This window comes from Ceratotherium simum, chromosome 4 (assembly GCF_057802395.1).
Source record: "Ceratotherium simum simum isolate JZ-2026a chromosome 4, ASM5780239v1, whole genome shotgun sequence".
NCBI lineage: Eukaryota > Metazoa > Chordata > Mammalia > Perissodactyla > Rhinocerotidae > Ceratotherium > Ceratotherium simum.
Window position 1 is genome coordinate 30,775,280 of NC_141903.1, and position 18,938 is coordinate 30,794,217.

The following is an 18,938-nucleotide window of genomic DNA, read 5'->3' on the forward strand; positions in this document are numbered from 1 at the left end:
ACTATATCTTGTATATTTTTGTCTTCTAACGCCTAACATAGTATACTACATTGAGTACTTGAATGTTGAATAAATGCTTGCTGAGTAAATGAAGTAAAATGCTAATATATAAATTAGCAAATTTTGAGGTACTTGATTTATACCATTTGAATTTTATATAATGATCCACTTATGTATAGATGTATTGCAGAAAATTTCAGAGTCAATTTTAGTTGGCCATGGAAACAACAAAACACTCAAATTGTTTCTACCTTGCATTTTGAACATCACTCTCTCTAATGTTGTATTTGTTACAGGCATGTGCTGATAAATTGAAAAGAGAAATAGAGCTTTATGGTTGCCCCCCTGATTTTCCAGATGAAGAAGAGGAGGAGGAAGAGATCAGTGTTAAAACAGAAGATATAATAATTAAGGATAAAACTAAAGGAAAAAAGGTTTGGTGGTTGATGATATTTATTTTGGTTGAAGTTTTATGTTTATATTTGTCTGATTTATATGTGCATTCCCAGTACTTATGCAAGATAGTACAGAGTTCCCTTATAATCTTCACCCAGTTCCCCTAATGTTACATCTTATATAACCATGGTACAATCCTTAAAATTAAGAAATTAACATTTGAACAATACTGTTTACTAAAGTACAGACTGCATTTGGATTTTACCAGTTTTTTCGTTAATGTCCTTATTCTGTTCCGAGGTCCAATCCAAGATCCCATATTGCATTTAGTTGTTATGTCTCCTTGGTATGTCTTCTTATTCTTCTCTATCTTTGGCTTCCATGACCTTGACGCTTTTGAAGATACCGGTCAGATAATTTATAGAATGTCCCTCAATTTGCGTTTGTCTAGTGCTTTCTCATGAGTAGATTGAGAGGGGGTCCTTAATGCATCATATTAGGGAGTATATGATATTGATATGTCTTATTACTGGTGATGTTAACCTTGATTATTTGATTTAGGTGGTGTCTGCCAGGTTTTTCTACTGTAAAGTTTCCATTTTTCTCTTTGTAATTCATATATATTTTGGGAGAGATACTTTGAGGCTATGGAAATAATATCTTGTTTCTTTTTCAATATTTGCTTACTAATTATAGCATTCATCAGTGGATCTTGCCTGTAATAGTTACTACTGTGGTGTTCTAATGGTGATTTTCCATTTCTCTCATTCCTTCTACATTTATTATCTGGAATTCTTCTGAAAGGAAGAGTTGTCTTTTTTCCCTCATGTACTTATTTATTCACTTTTTTTAATATCAGTATGGATTCATGCATGTTTATTTTATTCTTTGAGTTGTAATCTAATACTATTGGTTTTTTTGGGGGGGTGGGGTTTGTTGTTGTTATTGCTCAAGTTCTAGCTTTGGCTATCGGGAGTCTTTTAGGTTGGCTCCTGTGTCCATCTGACATGCCCCCATCTTTTTTTTTTTAAGCACTTTCTTACTTTCTGGTGCCCCAAGATGCTCCAGGCTCATTTTGTATTTTCCCTATTTCTGCCTAGGAATCAACCACTTCTCCAAGGAGTCCTGTTTCCTTTTATTGAAAAATGATATTTAGAAACTAAGCTCTGAGTGCTAGGTATGCTGATTGTTTCTAGGCCTTCTCCATACAAAGAGCAAGGAAATCATATGTATGTTTACTGACCCACGAATATGCACATGTCTATATTTCTTTCTTTATCTATATATATTTTTATAAAGTTCATACTGATAGCCTTGGCTCCATTTTAGCACCATGGGGCTGACTCTAGCATTCTTCCTTTGCTTATTTGTGACTTATTTCTCCAGCAGTGAGAAACCTGGCTGTCATTATTTACAGTATATTTATTTGTTCAATCCTAGTCTACTAGTAGTTTCAGAATTGTTAATCTATACCCCTGGGAGAAACAATTTTTAATTTTATTTATTTATTTATTTATTTGTTTCCCCCAAAGCCCCAGTAGATAGTTGTATGTCGTAGTTGCACATCTTTCTAGTTGCTGTATGTGGGACGTGGCCTCAGCACGGCCGGAGAAGCGGTGTGATGGTGCGTGCCCCAGATCCGAACCCTGGCCGCCAGCATCAGAGCGCATGCACTTAACTGCTAAGCCACGGGGCCGGCCAGGGAGAAACAATTTTACCAACTAAAGTACAATGTTTGTGTGTAGTTCTTTTTGTCTTTAGAATCTAGTGAGTACAGTGTTCTCAAATTAGTTCTAAAGCTCCTTTCTTTCCTGCTCCCTTCAGTGTGGTTATGTCATATATTTGTAATACAGTTAGGTACATTTGTCACACTCTGCATTCCATCTTGGGTTCCTCCAACATCCTGGTTGATTTTTTAAAAAAATTTACATACAGTAAAATTCACTTTGTCATGTATAGTTGTGTTGGTTTGGCAAATGCGTGGAATCATGTTTCTACCACCACAGTACCACACAGAGCAGTTCCATCACCCCCCAAATTCCTTGTCCTGCCTTATTGTTTTGTAGTTCAACTCCTTTGTTTACCTCTAACCTGGTATTTGGTTGCCTTTTTGTTATTGGTAAATATTGAAAAAGGAGGAAACTCTTGTTAATAGCTTATTCATAACTGAAAAAGATGCTTGTGGTATTAGAAAAAAGGAAATAGAGAAGGTTTGGTGCTGAGATCTTATCTTCGTGATGATAATTCTTTATGGTTCCACCTGTTTAGTTTTCTTTGGTATTAGAGTCCTATTTAGTATCAGACTATACAGTTTGGCAGACAAAACAGTACATCTAAATCTTGCAGTATTATGACATATCAACAGCACTGTTTTGGAATTAAAAAATTACCAAATGGGATTATTCACTTAAAATTATTGTGGTTCTGGAATTTGTTAAACCAGTTGTCAGTTGTTCTTTGATGGAGTTTATTTTTGCTGGTTATTTTCAGAGTAAAGCTGCTGCTAAAGCTGGATCTTCTAAATACCAGTGGGGCATTATGAAGTCCCTTGGTCTGTCTGATGAAGAGATAGTCAAATTTTCTGAAGCAGAACATTGGCTTGATTATTTCCCACCACTGGCTATTCAAGATCTCAAGAGACTGGGTTTGAAGGTATGCCCATCACCCCCATAGTTTATGAAAATATGGAGAACACATTTATATTTATGTGATTATATGAACTTTGGACCCCCTCTTAATTTAGAATAATATATTTCACCTGTATTCCATTAAAGACTCAGTATTATTATTGTCAGATTAGAACTCATGGGCCTCCATGTAAGCAATGAAGTACTTAAATATTTGTTGCATTGGAATGTATATCCATATATTAGCAATTATTAGAAAGGAATTCTATTCAAAGAAGATGAAGAAGCCAAAGTTGAGCTTAAATATTTAGGAATACATAAAGGTATTATTTAAGTGTTCCTTCTTAATTTATTATAATTCCTGTATGTTTAATATACAAATGTGTGTGTTTAAAAACTTACATATTAAACACAAATTAATGTAATAATTGTGATATATATTTAATAGGTGGAGCTTGAAAATTTTTGTTTTTCTTTTAATATTTGATATAATTCTAAGTTGGAAAATAAAGAGTAGAAGAGTAAATAATTGACTCGTGGGAATTCTCATTCAGAGACTATACGAATTTCTGAAAGCTTACCTTTTCCTTTCTCCTTCTGTAGGTAGATTGGCGTCGTTCGTTCATCACTACTGATGTTAATCCTTATTATGATTCATTTGTCAGGTGGCAGTTTTTAACATTAAGAGAAAGAAGCAAAGTTAAATTTGGGAAGCGGTGAGTTTGTTGTCCTTCAGTATAATAAAGGCAAATTATATAATTCCTGCCTTGTAATTCAGTGCTCCCTGGCCTACTTTTTCCCTTTATCCTTTCTCTTTTTATGATTTTTTTTTCCTTTTGTTCTCTTGTATCCTTTGTTTTCCTTTTTGTCTTGCCAATGTCTTAATTTCTCTGAGCTGGTTAGTGTTAGTGACAAATAGAACCAGGGAGAATAGGAATGTTGGTTTTAATGATCTCACTAAAGATTCTGTTCAGTATTCCCAGCCAAGCAATATGTTAATATAAAACTTGTATATTAGAATAATATTTATCACTTATTATTTATTTTTTAGGTATACCATTTATTCTCCAAAAGATGGACAGCCTTGTCTGGATCATGACAGACACACTGGAGAGGTAATTATTTGTGACATAGAGTAGCTATTATAATAATTCTTAATATGGCCAAACAGTTTAAGAAATAGATCAGAAACCTAAAAATAACTTCAGTCTAGTGCTGGGGTATATAGTCATGATACTCTGGTGGCTGTGAAGAGAGAAGCAGAATATTATTATAGGTACCCGTATGTTATCTAGGACCTTGCTGCTCTAAGAATGGTCCTAGGACCAGCTGCATCAGCTTCTGATAGAAAAGCACATTCTTGAGCCTCACCCCAAACTTACTGAATCAGAAGCTCTGGAGATAGAGCCCAGGAATCTGTCTTTTAGCAAGCTCTCAATGTGATTCGTATGCATGCTAATGTTTGAAAAGCACCGCCTGGAGAATACATGCTCTGAAAAGACAGTGTAGGGGGTGGTAATAAGATACGTGGCTAACTGATGTGCACAGATTCCATTTATACTTGCTTTGATCATGTGCCTACTTGCTTATTTCCAAAATACTTCACTCTACATTCCTGTAGGACACATTAGTAACATTCCTTGTAATACTTGAGTCAAGCAAGGGTAAGTGATTTGCCTAAAGCCTGGGCACAGTAAATCAATGATAATGCCAGGATCTGAACTTAGGAGTCCCTATGAGTGCATCATTCTCTGTTACCACCTTTGAACACATTTGTAGTCTAGCAACTACTTTTCAAAATCAGCCTTCAATTATGATGTAACTTATCTGATAGAAGTGAGAGTTGATCAAAATTTTGAAAGATTTGAGAGACTTAAGAAGGCCCAGTTTACTGACTATATTAAGTTTTTTTTTGTGTGTGTGTGTGAGGAAGATCAACCCTGAGCTAACATCCAGCCAATCTTTCCTCTTTTTGCTGAGGAAGACTGGCCCTGGGCTAACATCCGTGCCCATCTTCCTCCACTTTATATGGGATGCTGCCACAGCATGGCTTGACAAGCGGTGGTGTCAGTGCGCACCCGGGATCCGAACCTGGGCCACCAGCAGCAGAGTGCGCGCACTTAACTACTACGCCACGGGGCCGGCCCCTATATTAAGTTTTAGTATATGGTAGCAGTATCCTAAATTTCATTAGTATGTCATAGTTTTTCAAAGTATTTTCCTACCCATTATCTTATGTGTTCCTTGGGACAATCCTCTGTGAGGCACAGCACAGTTCTTTTACAGTTGAGGAAACAAAGGCTCAGAGAGATTGTGATTCTCTTGGGTCAAGCCATTAGTAAGGGCCCAAGCTAAGTTTCGAATGCACATCATCTGACCCCTGGTCCAGTGTATGTCTGTGATGACCACTCTGTGAGATTAGTGTTTGTATCTTCTAGCTCCCGTTTTGGCAAACATTGTTTTGGCTGATTACTCCAAGTTACTTCTTTTGTTTTTCTGTCCTCGTCTCAGCAAACCATCCTCATTCAGTAGAGTCTGGGCTTCCTTTACCAGTTCTGGTCTGGTGTGGGTTGGGAGGGTGGTCTCCCAAGTCTCTTCTTGTACATTATGTGCATGTGGTCAGCACACCACTGGCAGTCTCTTCATTGGAAGAGTTATTCTAACAATGCAAGAACCCATCTTAGAAATTTGAATCAGATCTCTCATATAGATTAGTTGGTTTAATCCAAGTCTGTTTTTACTCTCAAATTTTTGTTTTATTTGTTTAGGGTGTTGCACCTCAGGAATACACTTTAATCAAGTTGAAAGTGCTTGAGCCATACCCATCCAAATTAAGGTAGGTTTGCCAAACAGTTATTGCTTTATCTTTTGGAAATGTCAGATAGTTGTGATAGAATCCACAACATGTTTTTGCATAAATATATATTTTTTCTTCTTAGTGGCCTGAAAGGGAAAAATATCTTCTTGGTAGCTGCTACTCTCAGACCTGAGACCATGTTTGGACAGACAAATTGTTGGGTTCGCCCTGATATGAAGTACATTGGGTTTGAAACAGTGAATGGTGATATATTCATCTGTACCCAAAGAGCTGCCAGGAATATGTCATACCAGGGCTTTACCAAAGACAATGGAGTAGTGCCTGTTGTTAAAGAATTAATGGGAGAGGTAAGTTGGGTAGCAGACTTTTTATTTTAGTGTATAAATTCAGGGGAAAATTTCGGCAATGAAGCTTGAGAAAATAGCATTTTTTTCTTAATTGAGGTATACATACAGTCAAATGTGTAAATCATAAGTGTGTATTTTGGTGCATTTTCATATGTGTATATGCTCATGTAAGCACTGCCCAAATCCAGATATAGAACAGTTCCAGCACTCCAGAAGGCACTTTGCTGTCCATTTCATGGTCAGTACTTACCCGTCTCCTCTAAGGGTAGCCACTGCTCTGACTTCAGTCACCAAAGATTAGTTGCTGTTCTTGAACTTCACATAATGGAATTATACAATCTGCACTGTTTTGTGTCTGGCTCTTTTGCTCAACATTCTGTCTGTGAGAGTCATACATGTTGTGTGTAGGAGTAGTTTGTTTTTTTTTTTATTGCTGTGGTGTATTCACTGTGACTACATCACTAAAATAGCATTTTCAAATCTTATGTTTCAGGTAAGTATCTGGTTCAAAAATACAGTCATTCCCAGGAGATTTAATCGCTGCAGTAGACATTATATTACTTTCTGAATATGATTCCCTTCTTGTGTGGAATTGCAGCTGCTTTTTTCCTGAAAAGAAGGTCTTGGGTGATGTTAACTAAATCTGGATGGTTACATAGCTCTTATCCTTATAGTTTATTTACTTGTTAGTATTGCTGAGTGTGTTTCATTCCCTTTGGTAAATGCTGATCTTTGGTATCTTAATAAATAACTTTTTAAAAGAAAAAGATGAGTAGAATACCATGTCAATTCATTTTTTGAATTGAACTTTTATTTCTTACTTATTTTGTAAACTAATTTTTTCACTAAATTTTTTTTTTTTTTTTTAAGATTTTATTTATTTATTTATTTTTCCCCCAAAGCCCCAGTAGATAGTTGTGTGTCATAGCTGCACATCCTCCTAGTTGCTGTATGTGGGATGTGGCCTCAGCATGGCCGGAGAAGCGGTGCGTTGGTGCGCCCGGGATCTGAACCCAGGCTGCCAGCAGCGGAGCGCGCGCACCTAACCGCCAAGCCACGGGGCCAGCCCTGACTAAATTGTTAAACATTCATAAGACTCAAAATTCAAAAGACAAGGAAGATGCAGAAGATATCCCTAGTAACTCAATTCCCCTTTCCATAGGCAGTAAGTAAAATCGCTGTCTCCTGTATCCTTCCAGAAGTATTTCATGTATACACAAGCAGATACATACACATGTTTTCTTTCTCCCTCTTTTAATACACAAATGACAGTATACTTTAGTACATTGTTCTGCATCTTGCTTTCTTTTTTACTTAACTGTATCTTGGTAATCCTTTTATCAGTACATGAACAGCTTCCTTGTTCTTATTTTTTACAGCTACATAATATTGCATTTTTTGGTTATACCACAGCTTATTTAACCATTCACTATAATGGATATTTGAATTGTTTCCTCCCTTTTTTTTATAAGCAGTGCTGCCACATTTCATTAGTTCCTGATGCTGGTGTTCTGTCTGAGAAGTTTTGGGGAACAGTATTAAAGCCACAAATTTTTTCCTGTTCTTAATGCAACTTCTTTTTTTTTTTTTTTTTTTTTTTTTTTAAGATTTTATTTATTCATTTTTTCCCCCCAAAGCCCCAGTAGATAGTTGTATGTCATAGGTTCACATCCTTCTAGTTGCTGTACGTGGGACTCGGCCTCGCGTTGGACGGAGAAGTGGTGCCTCGGGGCGCGCCTGGGATCCGAACCCGGGCCGCCAGCATCAGAGCGCGCGCACTTAACCGCTAAGCCACGGAGCCGGCCCTTAATGCAACTTCTTTCCATGTTAATTTGAGCAGATTCTGGAGTGAGGAAAATGGGTGGTAAAATTTAAAAATAGCTTTCAACCTTTAAGATTGTTATGATATTTAGTCTTCATCCATATGACTGTAAATTCCATAAAAGCAGTTTATTTATATGAATAAAGTGGGATGGGTGGGAACTGTGTGGAACTGAAAAGTGCATTCCTTAGCTATATAAGAGGCTGCAAGCTGTTTGTTGCCAAAAGAAAATATGGGTCCAGGACCGGCCCCATGGCTTAGCGGTTAAGTGTGCCCGCTCCACTGCTGGCGGCCTGGGTTCGGATCCCAGACGCACACCGACGCACTGCTTCTCTGGCCATGCTGAGGCCGAGTCCCACATACAGCAACTAGAAGGACGTGCAGCTATGACATACAACTATCTACTGGGGCTTTGGGGGAAAAAAAAATAAAATTAAATTAAAAAAAAAAAAGAGAGAGAATATGGGTCCAGTATTGTCAGATCTTCTGATTTTTTTTTTTAAGAAACTAAATATGTCTTTTTAATTCAGTTTGTCTTCCTAATTATCATTTTAAATGGATATACAGTATTCTATCTTATTGTTGTCTCATATCTTTATAAAATAATTTTTCTATTATTTAAAGTTTTAGTTGTTTCCAGGTTTTGCTAGTGTCGTTAACACAGCATTGGGCAGAGTTCTCAAAGAAAAGATAATTTTTTTTCCTTTGAGGTAAATTCCTACGATTGGATTGCTGGGTCCAAGTTGTGTGAAAATTTCTGCGGGTCTTGCTATGGATTCCTATGTTGCTTTCCTGAAGGAGTACAATGTTACAAGCAATGTATTATTGTACTAATTTCTTCACAACCTTACCAGTTTGGGTATTATAATTATTTACCATTATTTTTAGTCTAGTAGTTATAAAAGAATGAATTTTGTTTTACTTCATGTGTTTTTGATTATTAGCTTCTCGGGGCTTAAAATATTAACATTGTTTTAAATTTTAATAGTTAAAATAAGTTTCTTTACCTTTTATGGTGATCTTTTTCTTACACAGGAAATTCTTGGTGCATCACTTTCTGCACCTTTAACTTCTTATAAGGTGATCTATGTTCTCCCAATGCTCACCATTAATGAGGATAAAGGTAAAGAGTTTCTTTCTTTCTAGAAATACTTCACTAATCACATTCTGGTGGTGTTAGTTAATTTCACACTTTCTTTGATAAGGCACTGGTGTGGTCACAAGTGTTCCTTCTGACTCTCCTGATGATTTTGCTGCCCTCAAAGACTTGAAGAAAAAGCAAGTGAGTATCTGAGTTTCATGTTTGTATTTCCTCTTCATCATCTCATTGGTTTGGTACTGCTGACCTAACTATGGGATTAGGCTAAAAAGCTATGGATGTATCTTTGAACTGCTATCTCTAACCTGTTTCTTGATGTTTATATATTTTGCTGTGGTTTGAATTTTAAATACAATATTTCATAGAATCTTTTTTCAGAGACTCTTTTTTTAGAGCAGTTTTAGGTTTACAGTAAAATTGAGAGGAAGGTACAGAGATTTCCCATATATGCCTTGTTCCCACAAAAGTATAGCCTCCCCCATTATCAGCATCACTCATCAGAATGGTACGTTTTTTTACCAAAGATGAGCCTAAATTGACACCATGATCAGTCAAAGTCCGTAGTTTACCTTAGGGTTCACTCTTGGTGTTGTACATTCTGTGGCTTTGGACAAATGTTTAATGACATATATCCATCATTATAGTATCATATAGAGTATTTTCACTGCCTTAAAAATCCTCTGTGCTCTTCCTTTTCATCTCTCTTCCCTCCCAGCCCTGATCTTTTTATTGTCTCCATAGTTTTACCTTTTCCAGAATGTCATATAGTTGGCATCATATAGTATGTACCCTTCTCAGGCTGAATTTTTTCACTTAGTAATATGTGTTTAAGGTTTCTCCATTTCTTTTTATAGCTTGATAGCTCATTTGTTTTTAGTGCAGAATAATAATTCTATTGTTTGGATGTACCATAGTTTATTTATCCATTCATCTACTGAAGGACATTTTGGTTGCTAACAAGTGTTGGCGGTATGAATAAAGCTACTGTAAATATCCATGTGCAGGTTTTTGTTTGGACATAAGTTTTCAACTCCTTTGGGTAAATACTGAGGAGTGGGATTGCTGGATCGTGTGGTAAGAATATGTTTAGTTTTGTAAAAAACCACCAAACTGTCTTCCAAAGAGGCTGTACCATTTTGCATTCCCACCTGTAATGTTTGAGAGTTCCTGTTGCTCCACATCCTTGTCAGCATTTGGTGTTGTCAGTGTTCTAGATTTTGGCCATTGTAATAAGTGTGTAGTGATATCTCATTGTTGTTTTAGTTTGTATTTCTCTGATGACATATGATGTGGAGCATCTTTTCATATGCTTATTTGCCATCTGTATATCTTCTTTGGTGAGGTGTCTGTTAAGGTCTTTGGCTCATTTTTTAATCAGGTTGTTTTCTTATTGTTGAGTTTTAAGAGTTCTTTGTATATTTTGGATAACAGTCCTTCATCAGATGTGTCTTTTGCAAATCTTTTCTCCCAATCTGTGGCTTGTCTTTTAGTTCTCTTGATTGTCCTTCACAGAGCAGAAGTTTTTAATTTTAATGAAGTCCAGCTTATCAGTTATTTCGTGGATTGTGTCTTTGGTGTTGTATCTCAAAAGGCATCACCATACCCATGGTCGTTTAGGTTTTCTCCTGTGTTATATTCTAGGAGCTTTATAGTTTTGTGTTTTAAATCTAGATTCATGATCCATTTTGAACTAATTTTTGTGGTGGGTGTAAGGTCTGTCTCTAGATTGATTCTTTTGCATGTGGATGTCCAGTTGTTCCAGTAAATTTGTTGAAGAGACTATCTTTGTTTCATTGTATTGCCTTTGTTCCTTTGTCAAAGGTCAGTTGACTATATTTATAAGGATCTGTTTCTGGGCTCTGCATTCTGTTCCATTGATCTATTTGTCTATTTTTTTTGCCAGTACCACACTGTCTTGATTATTGTAACTTTGTAGTAAGTCCTGAAGTCAGATAGTATCAGTCCTCCAGCTTTGTTATTCTTCAATAGTCAGTTGGCTATTCTTGGTCTTTTGCCTCTCCATATAAACTTTGGAATCAGTTTATTATATCCATGAAATAATTTGCTGGGGTTTTGATTGGGATTGCATTGAATCTATAGGTCAAGTTGGGAAGAACTGACATCTTGACAATATTGAGTCTTCCAGTCCATGAATATGGAATATCTTTCCATTTATTTAGTTCTTTTGTGATTCTGTTCATCAAAGTTTTGTAGTTTTCCTCATATAGATCTTATGTATATATTATTAGTTTTGTACCCAAGTGATTAATTTTGGGGGGTGCTAGTGTAAATGATATTGTGTTTTTATTTTATTATATTTTTAATTTATTTCGAATTCCCCTTGTTCATTCTTGGTATACAGGGACACAATTGACTTATGTCTATTAACTGTGTATCCTGCAACCTTGCTGTAATCATATAGTAGTTCCAGGAGGTTTTTTGTTGATTATTTTGGATTTTCTACAGACAATCATGCCATCTATGCATGAAAATAGTTTTATGTCTTCCTTCCCAATCTGTATACCTTTTTATTTTCGTTTCTTGCCTTATGGCATTAGCGAGGATGTCTAGTACAATGTTGAAGAGGAGTGGTGAGAGGAGACATCCTTGGCTTGTCCCTGATCTTAGTGGGAAAGCTTTGAGTTTCTTCTCATCGTTAAGTATGATGTTAGCTGTAGATCTTTTGTGGTTTTTATCAAGTTGAGGAAGTCCTCGTCTATTCTAGTTTACTGAGAATTTTTATCATGAGTTCGATTTTGTCAAATGCTTTCTTTGCATCTGTTGATATGATTATGTGATTTTTCTTTTTTAATCTATTCATGTGATGGATTTCATAAAACTTTTGAAAACGTTTTCTGATATTCACAAATTCATTGCAACTTAGAATATGAACCTCATTTTAAGTGGGGGGGTATATGTGTGTGTTTGTGAATTTTTGCTTTTGGCTGTACAGTTTCATTATTTAAGCCATTCACTCTAACTTAAACTGTTGAGTTTTTAAAAGTCATAGATACCTTCTTGAGATATTTGGTAAAATTAAAAAATTGCTCTGTATGGAGAGGAGAACAATTAATAGTTTAAAAAAAGTTTGGAGGTTGCTTCTCTCAATGATTATACCAGTAAAGTGTTGATCATCAGTGTGAACTTGCAAATTTTTTTGTAGGCTCTACGAGCAAAGTATGGAATTAGAGATGACATGGTCTTGCCATTTGAGCCGGTGAGTACATAGATGATTCAGAATGTTCATATCGGGCCGGCCCCGTGGCTTAGTGGTTAAGTGCGGGAGCTCTGCTACTGGCGGCCCGGGTTCGGATCCCGGGTGTGCACCGACGCGCCGCTTCTCCGGCCATGCTGAGGCCGCGTCCCACATACAGCAACTAGAAGGATGTGCAACTATGTCATACAACTATCTACTGGGGCTTGGGGAAAAAAAAAAAAAGGAGGAGGATTGGCAATAGACGTTAGCTCAGAGCTGGTCTTCCTCAGCAAAAAGAGGAGGATTAGCCTGGATGTTAGCGCAGGGCTGATCTTCCTCACAAAAAAATAAATAAAAAAAAAAAAGAACGTTCATATCCATCTCTTTACCAGAGCAAAAAAGAGCTAACAGTTTCCTTGTATCAAAATTAAATAATTGGTAGAGTATGAAAAGAAGAGGGAGTTTGCTTAAGAGTTTACTTTATATCTGCTGTGGCAGATAAGAGCGAGAGAAAGACTAACAATAAGCATTTTCTTAACACCTGGCACCTGCAATCCTGGAATGAATAGCTTTTTAGCATCACCAATTTTATATAGCTTATTTTGCTAGTATGGCCAATTTCCAGGCTTCTAAATACAAAAATTTGGCTGTATTACTCATGAATGTCTATGTTTTCATATTAATGCCTGCAGAAGAAAAGAAATTTAAATTACTAGCAAATAACTTTCATGAAGAATTTGGGAGACTTTTAAACCAAAAATAAGACCATCTATAAGTTTAGTTGTTTATATCATTTTGCTAGTTTCAACATTAATTATTGAGTTAATTACATGCCAGTGGAGGGTTGAGAGCTGGGGAAGGTGTGTGTGTAGTGAGGGAGGGACAATGTGGGGGGTGCTGCACAGAATTTGGCTGGTTCCTGTGGAGTGTAGGCAGACAATTTCACATCTGGATGTTAGTCACTCTGTGATTACCTAATGTGTGGCATGCCATAATGATACATAAAATGTGAAATGACTTCATTGGTCAGCAGAGGCAAAAGGTCTATGCCTCATAGGGCTGGTTTTGTGTTCATTCAGTGTGAATAAGTTCCTGACATTGCTGTTCTTTGCAGGTGCCGCTCATTGAGATTCCAGGTTTTGGAAATCTTGCTGCTGTGACCATTTGTGATGAGTTGAAAGTTCAGAGCCAGAATGACCGAGAAAAACTTGCAGAAGCAAAAGAGAAATTATATCTAAAAGGGTTTTATGAAGGTGTAAGTAATAATCTTTTATTTGATTTACTCCATGCTGTATGATTTTCTTCTTAATAATTTAGGAAAAAAATAGAAAAATTCAATATAGTTTCAGCTATATACTGATTTGAGAGAGATTAATATGAAATTGTGTTCTTCTGTTTCCAAATTTCCTTTTTGAATCTATTTTTTTGTCTAATGGCATTTACAGAAATTACATTTTTGTGCCCTCTAGGAATCTCTAAGGAATGAATTTCTTGAAAGGATATTTAAAGTTCATATTAGTATGCAATAAACTCCAAAGGTTTATTGCATGGACAATATCTGGTCCCTTCTTTTGCTCTTTTAATTGAGGAGTTCATATTTTAAATAAAAAGTTTCATTCAGTTCATTAGTTAACTTGTTGCTACCTACTAAATGTCAAGTGAGCACAAGAAACACATTCTGAACCTCTCTTTTCTCCTTAATTGTGCATGTGTTAATGTGCTTACATTTCCATGGAAAGAAGACTAAGCTAGAGAAGGTAAATTCCAACCAAGTTGCTAGTGGCTTGAGGTTGAAATGAAGATGTTTAAGGCCATAAATGAGAATGTTCTTTATTTTGATCTTTACTCTCATTTTTATGGATAACCAAGAATTGTTTATATGTCTTTTTTTAAGTGACTTATATGTTTTGGGTGATAATAAAAACCAACATTTATATAGCACTTACATATTAACTTATTGAAATCTCAAAATAACCTCATGAAGTAGGCACTATTATTCCCATTTTACAGATGAGGACATTGAGGCACTAGGAGATTAAGTAATTACCCAAGATCAGCCAGATAATCAGCCAGTGGCAGAACTGGGACTTAAACTAGACTACTTGGCTCTAGGATTTGTGCTCTTAACCACTCTACCATAATGATCAATAAGTATAATTTCATAATGATGAATTAAATAGATATGAAGCATTTCGGTATGTTAGAGGATTGGAAGCTCAACAAAGAACACATGTCTTTTCCACTTGAGATAGAAACTATTTGAGAGAGACACAGGAGTCAGATGGAGCTCAAAATATCAGCTGGAAGGGGATTATGGCTTAGATCTGTGTGTGACAGCAATGGGCAAGCTAATACTTTGCCCTAGAATTAAATTTCCCCACTACGTAAAAGGCAGAGTTGAAAAACAGTAGGCCTTCCCTTGAGAGCCAAGTTTATCACATGTCCAAGCAAAGGAGAATGCTCGCTGGCAACGGGCGGAGTTGGAAAGAGAAGCCAAAATGGGGCTGAGCTGCATATGCTCGGTTCCTTCTCCCAAAGCCTTCAGGAATGAGGTGAGCTGGTATAGTGGAATTCTCTCCACTCCATGGAAACCTGAGAAGTGGGAAGGAAGTGAGCATTCCTTCCTAATCATGTTCATGATAGCTATCCTAGTTATACTAAAAGAAAAACAAATATGTTAAAAATATTAGGTGACTAAGCCATACCAAAATAAAAACTTATGGTTATAAAAGTGATAAATTTCACACTAAAAATACCTTGCTTATGGGTGGAAGTAAATTTAGTTAGGGAAAATTTTGAGGGGGGAACCCAAGGCAAATTTTAATTGTTTTGTATGTGTTTTTTCCCTACTTCTTATCCTTTTAGGTAATGTTGGTGGATGAATTTAAAGGACAGAAGGTCCAAGACGTAAAGAAGACTATTCAGAAAAGGATGATTGACACTGTATGTGATAGGCTATCCTCTGAAGGCTTTTGTAGGAGAAAAGCTTTTAGTTAATAGACAGACTTGACAGTGTTAATTAGTAATGATTTCTGTAGTAGAACGTGGAGCTATATTAAAGATATATAATTTTGTGGCAGAAAATAGACCTATTCAGCAATTCATTTAACTTGAACATGCCACCTGTGATGTTGATGAAGGTAGTGTTCTAAAGTTGGCATGTAAAACGCACATACAGAGAACTTTAGTGATGCTTCCTGGCAGTGACCATTTGAGCTACTGGTAGTTAACAGTTCTTTCTTTCTGTAGTGCTTTACTTTTTCTTTCATCCTTTTTTCCCCCTCTTTCTTCATTTTTGTTGTAACTTTTTTCTGTTGAGCTATTTAATTACTTAACTTTTACAATTAAATTTTTATTTTTGACAGTTATATTTATCCATAATACAGAGAGACAGTGGTCTGTAAGGCTTATTAAAATAAAAAAGCAGCTTTTTCCTCTCCATCCCTCTACATTCTCTTAAATTTCTCTTCCTTGGACACGCTTACTTTCAACTGTTTTAGTTGTTTCTTTTAGTACTGACCTTCATCTGTCTTATAGATCTCTAATCTAAACGCTTGTAGTATAACTTTTTGATTTTATTTTTTGGTTTTAAGCATCAGCCACTGACTTCCTACGATTAATGATCAAGATTTAACTGTTCTCCCTACCTGTGTCTTCCTCTCTAACCTCATCACATTCATGTACACTTCTCTACGCCCCATCTTCCTAGTATAGGTATATTATAACTTATGTTAGAGCAATAGTCATTGTGTACATTTTTGAGACATGGCTGATCTACAATGTAGTATACAGTGAGAACTTTTCTTCCCCAGCTTTTGGTTTTCCCTGGAGTTAATTACTGTCTTTTAAAAAAAATTTCCTTACTTTTTAAATATAATTATTAATACTCCATCCTCAGACTCTATCCCAATTGTCTGTTTCTCCTCTCTACGCCTTGAAACGCATCAATATGCTATTGGTTCCATCCTAGAGAAAACTCGCCCAGAGCCTTCTGGCCTGTTTTAGTGATTGCTTACTGTCCTGGTGCACAAATGTCATCTGCGATGTTCCTCTACCAAAGCTAAGGATTTCCTTTGTTTTCTCTTGAGTTGGATCTCCTGTCTCCTTGATCCCTTGGCTTCTTCTTATTTACTCTCTTATTTTGGTGAAGCTCTGCCTCTAGTAGCTTTCCTGAAAAAGGGTTCCTGGAAGGTAAATTTTTGTGACCTTCCATGTCTGAAATATCTTTATTCTGTTCTCATACTTGATTGCCTGGGTATAGAATTCTGGATTGGAAATAATTTTCTCTTAAAATTTTGAGGGCATTACCCATGATGTTCTGGTTCAGTGATGCTGTTAAGAAGTCCAAAACCATTCTGGTAATACCAATCTTTTGTAAGTGACCTGTTTTTTTCCCCGTCTGGAAGCTTGTAGAATCTTCTCTTTTCTCCCAGTGTTCTGAAATTTCATGATGATTTACCTTGGTGTAGGTCATTTTCATTCATTCTTCTGGGTGTTTGGTGGGCTCCTTCAATCTGTAAACTTATATTGTTGAATTTGGGGAAAATTTCTTGACTTTTTCTGTGATTATTTTATCCCTTCCTATTTATTTTCTCTTTCTGAATTCTTATTATTCAGATACTGGATCTCTTAGACCCTAGAAGTCCGTTTGCTCTTCTTTCTGGGAGAGTCCCTCAACTTTTCTTGCTATGAGTTTTTGTTTATTTGTTTACTGTGTGTTTTTTATATCTGTTATTTCTGTGCATAAATAAAAATTTCTAAGAGTCATTAAAAAGTTTTTTTTGGTATGGAAAATTTTAAACTTATAAAAAGGTAGAGAGTCGTGATGAATCCCTGTATACCTATTACTCAGCTTCAGCAGTTACAGCTTGGGGCCAGTTTAAGAAATTATTCTTGTTATCTGATTGATCCTTTTTTTAAATAAGATGTTAGTCCTGTTTCTTGGGTGTGAAATCTTAATTTTCTCTTATTTCTCTGAGGAAGACTATTGATATTTAAGAATGGATATAAAATGGTGATTGGAACCTTGTGGATGTGGGTAGGGCTTGTCACTGGGCTTCACTAGGGGTGTTCTGGAAGGGCCATCTGGGCCTCGGGGAAGCCCTGATATTAGCCCTGATGCTTTTTGGGTTTGTTAGATTCCCCTCAGAAGATTCTTCCAGTTTCTGGCTTAAAGGGTTTAAACTAGCTGAGCATTCTGGGAGCCGAATGGGAGAAGGTTGCTACGGTGGATACCAACACCCAGTGTGCTAACTTTCACTTAATCCCCTTTTTCCACTATGATACCAATACTCTCAACTTTGTCCTCTGGTTGATCTTTTATCCTTTCCAGACGATACCCTCTTCATTGTTCTGCTGTCATAGGGAGGGACAGTTGCCTGTCTGCCTAGTGTGGGATTAGGGTATCTGGGGTTCTAACCTCTCCTTTAAAAGACTTTAGTTATTCCTCCTTTTTTTAGCCTCATGTTATCTTCACTTCCAGAATTGTCTTGTGCCACAAATTCCTGACTCTTTTGGAGGTTCTATAATGTAAACTGGATTGCTTTTCAGCTTTTACTACTGCTGGCTTAGGATTCAGCTAGCTTTCTTTAATTTGTTAATACATTTATCTCTCATCTTGCTTTTTAGTTTCCAAAATTTGGTTGGTATTATTTCTTCTCCCATTCTTTTGTCTTTGTAGGTTCATGCTGTTTAAGTTCAGTATAAAGAATTGCATTAAGAACACAAAATAGTGAATCATTTTATGAATAATAATGCTGAATTTTATTAAAAAAAATTATCATAGCCTAGTGTGTAGTGATGGATTGTAATTAGTATTTGAGTGGTGAACATGATGTAATCAATGCAGAAATAGAAGTATAATGATGTATGCCTGAAATTTATACAATGTTACAAACTAATGTTACTGCAATAAAAAAATAGATTAATTAAAAAAAAATTATCAGAGCCTAACAAGTTTGGGGCCATAATAAATTAAGAGATATTTATATTTGGTAAAAAAGAAAATTCATGCTCAGTTTTTTAGTGGGAATTTTTCATGACAGTAAATCTTTAGTAACAATGTTTTCTTTTTTTTTTTTGTTTCTTTTTTTTATTTATTATTTTTTTTGTGAGGAGATCAGCCCTGTGCTAACATCTGCCAATCCTCCTCTTTTTGCTGAGGAAGACTGGCCCTGGGCTAACATCCGTGCCCATCTTCCTCCACTTTATATGGGACGGCGCCACAGCATGGCTTGGCAAGCAGTGTGTCAGTGCGCGCCCGGGATCCGAACCAGCGAACCCCGGGCCGCCGCAGCGGAGCGCGTGCACTTAACTGCTTGTGCCACTGGGCCGGCCCATTATAACAATGTTTTCTATGTTTCATTTTTGTGCATCTGTTTTTTGAAAGAGCAATAGTTCCATGCATTTTAATTTCCTATTTTCTTTATATTTTTATTATAATAAGGATAAAAGGCTGCCATAGGCAGCCTTACCTTCAAACCATAGGATTAGAAACTATTAAACATCTTTCGCTTTCCACTGAGAAGGAATAATCTGTACCTTGGGAACGTGATTCATTTGATGAAGATGCACACCTTTTCAAAAGCAAGTGTTGTGTAGAAAGAAAGGCAGATAACTTCTATGCTGTGAAGT

At 36.3% G+C, this 18,938-nt stretch overlaps 1 protein-coding gene across 4 annotated transcripts in view; it reads left to right on the forward strand.

Moving 5' to 3' along the window:
- LARS1 (leucyl-tRNA synthetase 1) overlaps window positions 1-18,938 on the forward strand; it is a 62,853-nt gene that overhangs the window by 14,108 nt on the left and 29,807 nt on the right. For 3 of the 4 annotated variants that reach the window (XM_004420030.3, XM_087429607.1, XM_087429609.1), the window contains exons 5-15: window positions 297-434; window positions 2,887-3,048; window positions 3,627-3,739; window positions 4,075-4,138; window positions 5,792-5,859; window positions 5,963-6,188; window positions 9,046-9,133; window positions 9,216-9,292; window positions 12,273-12,326; window positions 13,420-13,560; window positions 15,171-15,248. In XM_004420030.3, the coding sequence (XP_004420087.2) occupies window positions 297-434; window positions 2,887-3,048; window positions 3,627-3,739; window positions 4,075-4,138; window positions 5,792-5,859; window positions 5,963-6,188; window positions 9,046-9,133; window positions 9,216-9,292; window positions 12,273-12,326; window positions 13,420-13,560; window positions 15,171-15,248 (1,209 nt within the window). The remainder of the gene's footprint in view (window positions 1-296; window positions 435-2,886; window positions 3,049-3,626; window positions 3,740-4,074; window positions 4,139-5,791; window positions 5,860-5,962; window positions 6,189-9,045; window positions 9,134-9,215; window positions 9,293-12,272; window positions 12,327-13,419; window positions 13,561-15,170; window positions 15,249-18,938) is intronic. The other variant, XM_087429608.1, reaches the window with a different exon arrangement.